Below are 13,315 nucleotides of genomic sequence, written 5' to 3' on the forward strand. Positions count from 1 at the left end.
GTGTGAAGGAAGCTTAAGGTGGGATGTGAAAGATCATTGGCTGTGAGCACCCAGGAGGAGCTGAACAGACAGAGGAAAGATTAACAAGTGAAACCTATTTTTCCACATATTTGACACAGCAACCCCAGACCCAGACCACTGCTTCTCTCCCACCCACTCCCTCAGCTTGCAACATCTAGGGAGAGGACATGTGCTGTGGGTGGTGAAGCCCCACAAGTTCTCTGGGTTTTCAGGATGAGACTGACACAATGGAAATACTCAACAAGGAAGAACAGAGCAGAGGGTTTTTAAAGAGGCTCAAAACATTGGGTGTATGCTGCATAACTACTCAGTGTCAGAACACAGTAGTTTCTACTCTGTGCGTTTGAGGCAGTAAGGTGGAGGATGAGGGCAGTGAGCTGGAAACAAAAGCCTGGCTCTGTCGAGGCAGGTGCAGAGGGGAGGATGAAACTGAAGTCCATTTTGGTCAGTGGCTTCCATACATCTCTATGATAAACTGAAGCACCACTCCAGTTTCTTTAACCTCCCCAAAAACATCAACTCCCTGAACTCAGGCATTATAGACCAAGACATTTTCCCTCAAGGTGTGCTGAGTAGCACTGCAAAGACTTATGCGTTATATGCTGACATCATTGTGTAACAATGATTTCTGCAGCAATACTCCAAGTCTGAGCCAACTAAGACGTTACTAAACCCTCGGCACCTTTTTAAAATAGGCACCTGGGCACCTGCACTGCCTCTATACTATGTGTACTTTACAGTACTATTAAATCTGACTTTTCTGTGCACCTGCCCTGGCACATGCAGAATTTGTACATATTTCTGTGTGACTCTCTCTCTGTGATTGCAAATACATATACATATTTGCACATCTGGAAACATTCCTGTGCAGATGTTTCCTCCATCTGTAATTCAGAGGTTGAATAGCCATGTGAATTGCACAGGCTCCTGCACTTAAATGTAAATGTGCAGACCTGTAAACAGTTAAATAGGAGTCATATATGATAGTATGATTTGTTTCAAGGCACTTTTAAGGGGAAGGAAACCAAAAGAGAAAAGGAAATGTAATTGCATAGTTAAACACCTCCCACATCCTCTGAGAGTTGAATCAACACCTCTATGGCAATACAATTGTGTCTCAAATAAAAAGAGATAGGGTACACACCCATGAGACACACTGCACTGAAACAGACATGCACCAACATGAAGGAATAGGGGCACACAGACTGGGAAGACAAGAGAGAACAACTAAATTCCCATCCGCCGGAGGCTGGAGTGGTGGTAACTAACTAGTCTAGCCTTACTTTAGGAAGCAACTGAGTCACCCTCAGGAATGATGCTAGGGGTGAGCATACTGTATGAATACTTCATGGGGATAGAGAATGGTAAGGGCCACAGAACAGAGCCGTGTGTACCAAAATCCACTGAAATATGACCTGAGAATATTTTAATAAAAGCTCTGGTGTGGCACAAGGCTGTGTTCTGTTACACCAAAGTCAATTCTCTGAGGTCATATGTTCTCAAAAACACAGACTCTTCTTTCTTCAAGACTTACACCAATAAAGCACCAATTCTTGAATACCAAAGGCTTTTTAAAGATGATTTCGGAATGTACAAAAAGTACCTGCAGAAGTAGCAAAGCAGATGATCATTAACAATTTTTTTTTGTTAAATTCAAATATCTGAAACCCCAGTGAAAGGTTTAAATTAACAGGCTTTGGACAGGTAATCAGTGAATTGGCTTCCTGCTCTCCTTTTGAGTATTTTCAAATTAAGAGTTAGTTTGAAATATATATATATATATATATATAGATACAGTATATATAATATAAATAACAAACTGAAGTTCATGTGCATGTAAGTATGTCTCTCGAAGTTGTGTTTTTTATCATAGCTTAAAAAACAACAACAGAAGGCACAATACCATCAGACAATTAACCGGGGTGCCAGTATGAACAGAAAACGAAGGAGAAATATTAGCCACTTGTTTGGAAAGTGTTGTGACAGCAGTGAGGAGGATATGAGAGCTTCTGTAGGTATCTCCATGATTAATAAAAGGACAGGCCAATGCAGCTTGAAAATTAATAATGTTGTCAACAGTTACAAACTCTATGCTAATGTGCATGTCAGTGCATAATTCTGAAACAACTGATTAACATTTTGATATCAGGTAGAGCCGAAATTGTGTATGCTATCTGTAGCGGTCACGTCTTGGCTCAGAGAGTTGCCACAGTTTGAGCAGTAAGCTACATCTGGTGGTGGTTTGTGCTGCTGCTGGCCCAAGGAGTGTCCTTCATGAAGAATGGTCAGATATCCCATTATGCACAGTTCAGGACCTGTGATTTGATGGTAATCTAAGGAGGATTAATGCTGCTCTGAATTCATAGGTTTGCCTTTCTCCTTGTTATGTAGTTAATAGTCAACATATTGATAGATTTTTCTGTTATTCTGGCAGGCTCCTGTATTTGCTCTTTGTCTCCCCTTGAAATAAATCCACATTGTGTTGTGTTTATCCAAGGCTTTCACAAGTGGCATAAAACAAGGTAAAAGTGAGATAGGAAGGAACAAGTGAAATGGGTTATGCCATGCAGGTCTGCCATTGTCTGCCACAAGCTATTTATTTTATCCCCTGACATAGATATCATCCTCCAGGAAAGTTTGCCACGGCAATTGTTCCAGAAAGTGAGGCGTTCTGCACCCGCAGGGTATATGAGAGGGTGGCCAAAATGATCCTATTTTCTTGGACAACTAGTGAACAGCAGTAACAGCTCCCTCTGGGAGTCAGGGCTGTAAGGGAGAAAAAGAGGCTTATCAGGCATGAGAACCCTGAACCAGCTCTAAGTCACATGCAATTGCTTTAATGATGTACAATCAGACAGTCAGAAAGGGCTGAGCAGGAAGTACTGTAACTGGAATAACAGAATTATCTCATGACTTACTGTTTCACAGGGGGGTTCTTGGGGCATTCATGGTCGCTGTAGCAGAGCTCTGTCTGGGGCCTGTTGTAAGATAATGGTGTTAATTTTGATAACAATAAAGGGGAAGAATTGAGGGGGGAACTTCTTTAGGAAACCGTTAATGTAATCTTGTGTGGGATTAATTCTTTAGTGCAGCGGGAGTGCTGTGAGGGTCATGGTGGAGTTTATTCACAAAGCGTCCCCTCCTAATCTGCAGTTTAAAATGTAAAGTGTAATTAAAGACACTCTGCCTGACTAAGGGGGGATACATCAATGAGAGAACATCCTCAACCTGTCTGGGATTTCAACCTGAGTGGGGACTTGCTGCTAAGCCACATACAGCATTATATATTATACCCTGAGCTTATTTCCTGTGTTGACTTACATAATCGCTTACACCTGAAGGTCTTGTTTTTTTGATCAATATAACAAATGAATCCATGCTAAACTATAATAAAGAACAACATTTCTGGCTCTTTTGCATAGCATGAGGATACATTCTGAAGCCACAATTATTGTTTTACCACTTACTGTATGCACTACTCTTCTTCATTTTTGCAGAGCTGCACTTCTCATGGATCGTCTGTTAAGGGCAGCAGCGTGGCACCAGCAGCCCCACCCATCCTCAGCAGAACGCTGTCTAAAGGGAAACGCTTCAGGTGAAAATGTGACATCCTCTTATTTGCAGCCATGTTACATATCTTTCACTTTCACTATGTCCAGATACAAGAGGCAGCCAAGTGAGAAATGTAATCGTCCTGCAATATGGTAGAATATATAGCCCTCAAAATAATAAACAGATAATTTGTAAAATTGTTAGAAAGATTTATGGTTATTTTAAGTGGGAGCAACTATGTTAATCTATATTTTGGATACATTGCCAACACCATAAGCTTTGCCTGTGTGTACATCCTTAATCAGACTTTTTATAGGAGGATTATTGGTTTAGCTAGCTTAATAAAATGAAAATTAAAGTTTCTCAAAATAGTTGGGTAGAAAAAAGTAGATGTCTTTATTTACATGGCATGTCCAGTAAATTATGCATAAAAGTGACTAAATGTGTACTCTGAAATGACTACTTGCACAGTAATAGGGAAGAGCATATAGGGAAGAAGAGATGTCCTCTGAGGGGAAGTGAATCTTAATGTGTAGAGTTAAACATTGATTTAACAAAATTCCTTTCATGCCATCCTTCAAATGACAGAAGATTCAACAAATGAACAACATTTTGCCAAGAGGGGATCTCAGAAGCCGTTGTGCTTTGTGATCACTGCAGTCAGTATCAAATGCTGCCATTTCAAATCCTCAGAAGAACCCAGGGATGTGGGTATAGAGCATGCTACAATGGCCCTATGAGATGTTTACAGAAAAGCTTCATTTGCTTTGATGGCATGGGTGCAGGCGACAATTAATGACATTCAGCCACATAACTTGCAAGAACTAATTTCACAATGTGTATTTCCCTTAGCACCTATTACACTCATTGTTGGCAATAAAAATGTTTGATTGCTGGTAAATGTCTACCTTTCACTTAATCTGATGGTGTTGAGCAGCATTGGAAGCAACTCTGGATAAGCGTGTTGTAACTGCACTGTATAATGGGATTCTAAAGAGAATAGACTGTGCATAAGGCTCCACACATTTATTCAAAGTCTCAATACATTGTTATGTACATTAGACAAGCTTTCACTGTTATGTAGCAAGGACATACAACACAGGATGTACAGTGATTAGAGTCAGCTATGTTTGCAGAAGTAATGGGGAACTCAGGTTGTGTGTATACAGCCAGAGGGAGTTTTTAGATGTCTGGTTGACTATGATGACAACTTTAGTGAGAACCCCTCAGAGGCTGCAATTGCTTTGTTTTAATGGACCAGTGCTGTGTCACAGAGGACAGTTTTTCCAAAAGGTTGTCATGTGTGGCTGCGGGGATGGTGCCAACTTGTCCTGGCTTTTTATTCTCCACAGTGTCATGCAGGTGCTTCATGGAGGGCAGCTGACAGTCAATCATCTGTTCAGCTTGTTCTCGGAGTAGGAGGAGGCAGGGGAGAACTAGACTGTGATGGATGATGTTGAGATGCTTTCAGCTATTGACCTGAGAAACTGAACCACATAGTGAGCTATCAGGAGAAATGCCCATAAAAGCATGTCAATAAGGCCCATCAATATTGCTGCAAAAGGTTACCTGTGTATCAAAGGCTTTATCACTGGGTATGAGCATGTGCAGCTTGATTCACCTTCTTGAATGTAAAAAACAATGTGCTAAAAAAATGTAGACATCACATAAATCACTGAAAATATAGACAGATAAAGATAAAAAAACATGTAGCCTGCTCTTTAACCAAAAAGAGTAACAGTCTACAACCACACAAGTGGCTCTATTAGACTGTACTTAGGCACAGCAGTGTTTTGAGCTAAATGCTAACTTTCGTATTCTAACATGCTCACAATGACAACGCTAACATGCTGATGTTTAGCAGGTATAATATTTACCATGTTAACCATCTTAGCATGCTAACTTTAGCTAATTAGCACTAAACACAAAGTACATCTAAGGCTGATGGGCATAGTAGTTTTGCAGGTCATGAAACGACAAAATGTTTGACCTCACCAAAATTATTACAATTCATCCTGAGGTGGACATGAATGTCTGTACCAAATTTCAGTCCATCCAACAGTTGTCGAGACATTTCACTAAAAAACAAAAATGTCAACCTCATGGGGGCGGTAGAAGAAAAGTCATGGGATCACCAAAATCAGTAGGATGAATGTCTGTATGAAATGTCATGGCAGTCCAGTGGATGTTGAGATATTTCAGTCTGGACCAAAGACAGACATCCCTAGAGCCATGTGGCGTTCATGAATTTACATTCTAAATAGTCAGGCTAACACCATCTCTCTATGTAGCATAGTGCTTGTTGTAGACATGTAAGTGGGGAAAAATTAACAAATCAATAATTTTCCAATTTTGATACATTCTAAATAAACTGACCAGCACAGCTCACTTTGTTCTCAAGCATATTTCCAAGTTGCTTTGCCAGCAAAATCTAATGGAAATAACATTGTCCGAGGCAATGTATAATCATCACACTGCCAGTAGTAAATCATTATTTTCATTTGTTATTGTGGAATTTGATCAACCACCAAGATTCCACTGTCATGATTGGATTATGAGGAAATCGTAGTATTGTAGGCTAATCAATATGCTGAAGTCAGGTCAGTGAGCATGAGTTTTTCCCGTGCTGAGCGACTGTGGTTTAGTGGTAGAGCGGCTCGTCCACCAATCGGAAGGTCGGCGGTTTGATCCTGGCTTCCTCCAGCCCACACGTCGAAGTGTCCTTGGGCAAGACACTGAACCCCAAATTGCTTCAGAGGCAGGGAGGTGCCTGAGTGTGTGTGAATGAGTTACTTTCTTTAAACTGATGAGCAGTTGGTACCTGCCATCAGTGTGTGAATGTGATATGTAGTTGAAGCGCTTTGAGTAGTCGGAAAAAGCTAAAAAGGAGCTATCATATGTACAGTCCATATAAATTAGAAGGGCAGTGCCGGGCTGGTTCTGTGGAAGGGTGTTTATTTATTATTTTGTGACAAATTCAGCTCAGGTTCTTCGTTACATGTCATCCCCCTCTTTCTCCCAGCCTTTCCCGACTCCAATAAAGGTATAAACAGAGAAGAACCGATTAAAATATGCGCTGGATTACTCTCACAGCCAGGCTTACCCATTTAACATCAGAAGGCTGTACATTTTTGGTGAATTGTAGAGATAAGCAGCTGCCTTTCAGTTTTAGACCTTTAAGATTTAACATTCAATAATTACAACAGCCTTGTGATTTTGTCCACAAAAACATGTTTAAATTTTTCCAGCTTTCAGTTAATCTGATTTTAAAAAATCAGCATGCTAATAGCCAAACAAACAAAACTGACATAATTCAGCTTTATTCATATCAACTTTTCACAACATCATTCGAAACAAAAGCTAATGCTGGCAAAGACTAGAGCCAACATTAGCCATGCTTATTGTTCCACAGCCACAGACATTTGGAAATTATTATAGCTGAATGTTTTTATATTTTTTGCACAGTGTTCCAGTCAGCTATCAATGTATAACCAAACATCTACTAGATTATTTAGTTTAGTGTGTGAATTAAATGGAATGAGGGAGTTTAAGGACAAGCTAATCAAACAAATCTTAAAGTTTGGACATCTTGATTACTATTTAAACACAGTCCACCACCTCATACATACAATATTTTTGGAATGTTTGGCTACCGCAATGCCAAATTATTCAAGAGCAAAAATCAAGCTGGGAGAATTTTTGTCCCTGATTTGTGTTTAGTGCTTCAACACAAACAAATCTTTCACCCAGCAGTAATAATGTGTCATAAGTTGTTTTTGTGGTTTACAATCAAGTGACCTATTGCTCACAAAAGAAACAGTAGCAGGTGCTACATGTATTCAAATAAAGTGAAAATTATTTAGGTCTGTATTTCACAGTCCCACATATGCTGTGGGAGTTGTTTGTTCTTGCATGATAGACTCACACATCAGCTTGGAATATAGTGCAGTATAACGCTGATTCACATTTCATGTCATTGCTTTATTGCAGCAGACGTGCAGGGATCTGCTTTGAAGTCAACCACCTACTGCCCACAGAACAATTTAAAAACAGTGCGCATAGGCAGGTTTCTAAAGACTGCCGCTTCGATTCTTAACGGCAGCAGGATGTCAATATATACTGGTCATTTTCATGTGGGTATAAGAAATATGCCATTTTATATATACCAGCATATAATTACAAGAAGATGCTGTTTAGCTTCAGCAAATAGTACATTTTAAAGTTCACAAAAAGAAACAATTAACTTTTCATCTCGCACCATCATTGGGTCAAAATTTCAATTTTCCCAATACTCGTGTTTATGACCAAATATCTGCAAAACTAATGGAATTCCCATCAGCCTCAGCTGTTCTTTGTGTTTAATTAACAAATGTTAGCATGCTAGTATGCTAAACTGGTGAACCTAGTAAATATTACCTGCTAATCATCAGACCCCTGATAATTAGCATTTAGCTCAAAGCACCGCTGTGCCTAAGTACATCCTCACAGAGCTGCTAGCATAGCTGTAGACTCTTAGTCTTATTTTACCACAATTCCTTCTCTCCTCTGATTGAACCATGACAAATAATTTAATGTTTATGTAAATTGAATTGCTTACTGGTAAATTACTATTCTTTTCACATGAATCTGATACCTCAGTCTGATGCCTAGACTTCAATACCGAGGTAATTTATTCAGTCAGTTGAGTGTGGTATATGATGCTTTTTTCCACTCAAACATTAAACAGAAAGGCCAATCCATTCCAGTCGATTTTACATCAGTGAACACAGGAGATTAGATACATTTGATACAATAAATGAATTAGTGAGTGCTGTTTGAATTTATGCAGCTTTTGTAAATTAGTTTTGGTTTCCCTTCTGGTTACAGGAGTAGTTCCCTCTCACTCAGTCCTGCCCAACAACGGAGGGAGACTAACTACTTCAGGACCCCGCCCATTTCTAGAGGGAAACACAAAATAACGACAAATCTTATCGACGGATCCAGAGCGGTTGGCCACGTCTACAAACACTTGCAGGAGGATGACTCAACAGACGTGGAGTCCATAAGAAGGTGAAACTTTTTTTGTCAGTTTTGTCATGTTTGTTTGATCCTCAAAGAGGAAATTCTCTTTGCCCCCCTCTAAACTGAGGTCAAATAGCCCGTTCAGTGATACAGACCCCCGGACTAACTGAGGTTAAGTTGGAGTGGCAGAAGGATAATTTTGGGAGAAATGAGTTTATGACTGAAATGCTCTCAGTTGATCCGTGAACTGGCTTATGAAATCTGATCCATGAAAATAAATTAGATCTACTGTGCCCTCCTTCAACTGGGACTGTCACAATTAATTTGGAGAACACACTTGATCCCAGCCGCTCAACAGTATCATGGTGCTGGGGAAGTCCGAGATATGACTCTGTGTGTAATCCTCCCTACACTTGCCACTGGGCTGTTGCTGTGAATGAAAATGTGTTTTATATGCTGGTTTTATCAGGGTTAAAAATACAACAGAACCAAAGCTAATTACCAGATTATACACGAGTTCACATGAATTTCAAGATGTCCAGAATGGTTTGCTTTTGGCTAATGCTCGAGCATTATGTGGAAGCTTCATGGTTCACCTATTAAATAAATAATTAGTAATAATAATAGTCATTTACAAGCTAAATATGGAGCCATAATGGGTGACTACAGCCTTCTAGAACAAGACTACAAATTGCAAAGGATTAATTTTAGGCATTTACACATCTTGAATTCTCCTCATGCTCATTTCGATGTTGAGTAAGGACAGCGAGTTGTTCTATTTTCATGGCTATCATAAGTGAAGCACAGCTACTGGCGCTGTTTCAGGAGGCATTAAAAGCAGGGAGGACTTTTGGCAGAGCCACCTCTCGCCAGTTGGCTATCTGGGGCCTTAAAATAACTTACACATTTTAGAAGTACAGTCTGATGATCCTCACTGGCATGGGTTCAAAAAAGGTAGTCTGATATGAAATCCTCTCTGACACATTTGCTGTCAAAGAGATTTGTCCAGTGTCCTCAAGGAGGGAGGAAATGATCCATGTAGAAACAAAGTTGCACATTATTTCACATTGGTTAACACTTTTTCGTCAAATCTGGAGAAAATGTATCTTCCGCTGTTCATTGAGGTGCTTGTTTTCCTAAGAAGAATAATGCATAATGTCAAGAAGCTCCACTGGCATTTCCTCTTAAACAAGTAACACTAAAACATTGAATTATTTTAGGATTTATTTACAGATGCAAAAGAGCAGAAGCATCTTTAAGCCTGAGTAAGGCAGTCCTATTTAGCATATGACTCAGAAACTGCCTAATTTGCTGTCAGTGTGTGCAACTTGAGCGATGGCACTGTTATCAAAAACGTCTGTCATTAAAGCAGTAGTGTCCCTTGTGCATTCCACACACTTAAAAGTGCCTAGCAATGTTCCTATTAGCATGCCAGCATGATTGAGCGTTTCAGTGACTTGTAAGATACACTGCAAGCTGCCAAACTCTTTATGTGACCTATTTCCATAATTTACATTTTTAAACAAAGCTCCATGGAGCTCAGCATTTCTTGCAAATGGTTGTGCAGAGAGATCCACCAGGAGCATAACAGTTTCCCTCCTAAAACACACACACACACACACACACACACACTTCTTTTTTAAAATCACAAAGTTGAAATCTGTAAGCTATAAGCTATTAAATCTAACATAGTGTTTAGGAGAAGAGCTGGAGTAAGAGGGCTTTTCATCTTCTTGGGGATAAGATTGCATTTGTACTGTTAAACAATTTAGATCTCATTAGCCATTAATAATTCCCTCGCAGATCCATCAGTCGAGTATATTTCGCTGGCCTTCAGGAGCTTCAAATGACGTCTTTTTCTCGACTTACCAGCCATACAACAACAAGCTACCAAGCTTACAGCCCCCTCCTCCTCCTCGTCCTCCTCCTCCAGCCCCCACCTCTTCCTTGTTGCCATGGATACACCCTCTCATCTCTGGAAATGAGAAATGGGAGGTGGAAAGGAGAGTGAGAGAACGAGTGAGGAAAGAAGGAAGATTGTGCAGAGATGATGAGAGTGCAGTGAAGGAAAGATGGAGGCACAAAGTGTGGTGTGGTAGAAAGTGTTAAAAAAAAAGGAGGCGAGAACAGCAAGCAAACACGAGAACACTCTTCAGTGATTTCCATTTTGTGACAACAAATCCCTGCAGAGTATTGTCAGTTTCATTATCCAGTGTCAAAACATATATTTACCCATCGCAGATAAGGATAGAATTGAAGGCAAATTTGCTATGGGAGTTATTTTTAGATATGTTTTGATCTTCCGGATTTACCTCCAGCTTGTATTCGCCCTTCTAATACCGAGGGAGGAGTGGGAAAGTAATTCAATTATTTAAACTTGGTTATGCTACAAACAGTCTCTGAAGGCTGACAATAGCACTAGCTGTCTCCTAAGGCTGTGCCGGGGTGATTCTAAATGTGAATTGAGTCTTTAGTAACAATATTAACTCTTGTGCAAATTTGTCGCATATACAAGCTTACCCACTTGACTCTGGATAAGTTTCCCTGCTCTGCTGTATCAAATTCCCACTGAACATGCTCCCGCTCAAGCTTATCGACACCGTTTCGTGATACTTCACTCATTCGAGATACTTGATCACAGGATGCATCATCATGCAAACATACATGCTGAGACTCTCATACTCACGAACTCACCTACATTCACCCGAAATGTCTCACTATGAGCCTGTCAGACAAGGTGTTGTGTAATGAGTTCAAAAACCAAAACTAGAACACACATGCGCAAGTTTAAGGAGGCAAAATATATTATTTTTCCACACACTCACACAGGCCACGGTCAGGAATCCAGCAGCTGTGTTGCTAAAGCCTTAAATCTTAAATAAAGCAGTCATGAGAGAAGGGATTTTTCAGTTAAACATTCATACAGCAACAATACAGACTGCTCATGCCGAGGATTATAAATAATTACACAAGATTATGAAAGAACAATACCTAAATAATATTTTTTTTTGGTGCAAGATGATTTTTTTGTGGAAATGGTAAAAAGCACAAAAGACTGGCAGCTTTATCTCCATATTCTATATTACTCACTTTATTTTATTCCTCTTAGGAAATGAGTGTCTAGAATGAAAAGGTCACAATATAAATGACTCGTCTCTCTTTCTCACCCTGCCATTTCTATTCTCTCTTCTGTCTAAAGGTATGATTCCACCAGTGGAAGAGTCGGCACTCTCCTCAGCAGGACCTCAATCTCTCACTTCGCAGCCAGAAAGGGATGGGCCGAGGTCCCCTGCACCCGCCTGGATGAGGGAACCTTCCTTCCACCCTCCCTGCGCACCCGTTCTGTGCCCATCATCCCTTCGCTCCAAGCATGTGACCTCGAGCCCAGGAATGTGGACACGAGTGACCGGAACCAAAAGAGGCTCCTGAAGTGGCACCCCGTGCTGGCTGGAAAGACAGCGGTTGCCATTAGCAATTCTCCCCCTCCCCCCTATGAGACTGTTGTGCTGGTGCCTGGTGTTATGCCCAGCAGTGTTAGCCCTCCTGCCACCAACACCGTTACACTGGGCTCGGAGAAGAATCTCAGCTCCACACAAACACCCTGCTTCATCGAAATTACAGTGGAAGTCGCGCAGGAATTAAAACAGAAAAGCCTTTCCAGCCCCATGAAAATGTCTAGGTCTCACAGCGAGATCCACCGTGGTGGCGCAAACACTCTCGAGGCTGGGACTGTGCAGGAGTCAGAAGGGAAAAGTGTCCAATATTCAGCCGGAGTTCTGCACACAGGCAATGGGACCAGAGGTTTGAAGGCAACAGGCCAAAAAGAAGCCCAGGGACAGTGCCAAGGTCAGACATCCCTCATGTACGGAGGCGCAAACTGCTCCTTGGCCACCAAAGGACCCAGCTGCAGAGGAACTGGAAATGCTTATGCCAAGCCCTCTGCAAGCTGATTGGATTAACTCTGTAAAGCTTCAAAGACACCGTTTCCAATAACTGTATACCTTTGCTGGTGGCACAGGATGGTTAGCAGGTGGAACCATCTGTGTGGCCACACGGACCAATAACAGATGGCCGTCGATTTTGAAGGAACATGAACAGATTGAACTGCTGAGGAAAAAAATATTGACACAACAAAAGACATGAAATCATAAAGAAAAAGAGACAAACAAACACACATTGTGAATAAATGTGACTCAATAAGGAAAACAAAACCGTGACTTGAGTGGGAGCTTGACTTAAACAGTGTATTGAAAAAAATGCCACTATTTAAAAGGAGCTTCTACTTAGAAACCAAAATAGTGTGTCATCTCTATGTTGTTTCTCTATTGTAAAGAAATGAAATTATATATGTCATATAATATATGTCATATAGACGTATATATATTTGACTACAATTGTGACAAAATAAAGACTAAGATAACAGTGTTAATTAAGGGCTTTGTTCATCTCCATTTTTGCTACGTGATCTAAAGAATGCCTGTTCGTGTTTGTAAATTGTTGTCTTTAATATACAGAATAATCAATATAAATACCATAGATGTTCAAATCACATCTAACATAAAATATGCCACGTTTAGGTCAAATGTAATCTGAAGTTTCCCTTTATCTCCATGGCAACAGACACCTGTAGAATGCACTTTAATCATGCACCTGTTTAGCCATCCCCCATACCCCAACCTGAAAAACAGCCACACTAATTAACTATAGCTCATTATTTTTGCTTTAGATATAGGTAGCTGTT

General features: G+C 40.4%; 1 protein-coding gene across 2 annotated transcripts in view; it reads left to right on the top strand.

Moving 5' to 3' along the window:
- nrg3b (neuregulin 3b) overlaps positions 1–13,007 on the top strand; it is a 183,543-nt gene extending 170,536 nt beyond the window's left edge. For both annotated transcript variants that reach the window (XM_044177709.1, XM_044177706.1), the window contains exons 7-9: positions 3,519–3,616; positions 8,440–8,622; positions 11,774–13,007. In XM_044177709.1, coding sequence (XP_044033644.1) covers positions 3,519–3,616; positions 8,440–8,622; positions 11,774–12,524 — 1,032 coding nt within the window. In that variant the 3' untranslated portion in view covers positions 12,525–13,007. The remainder of the gene's footprint in view (positions 1–3,518; positions 3,617–8,439; positions 8,623–11,773) is intronic.
- Positions 13,008–13,315: the final 308 nt, after the last annotated feature.

Source organism: Siniperca chuatsi, linkage group LG20, assembly GCF_020085105.1.
Source record: "Siniperca chuatsi isolate FFG_IHB_CAS linkage group LG20, ASM2008510v1, whole genome shotgun sequence".
NCBI classification, from domain to species: Eukaryota; Metazoa; Chordata; class Actinopteri; order Centrarchiformes; family Sinipercidae; genus Siniperca; species Siniperca chuatsi.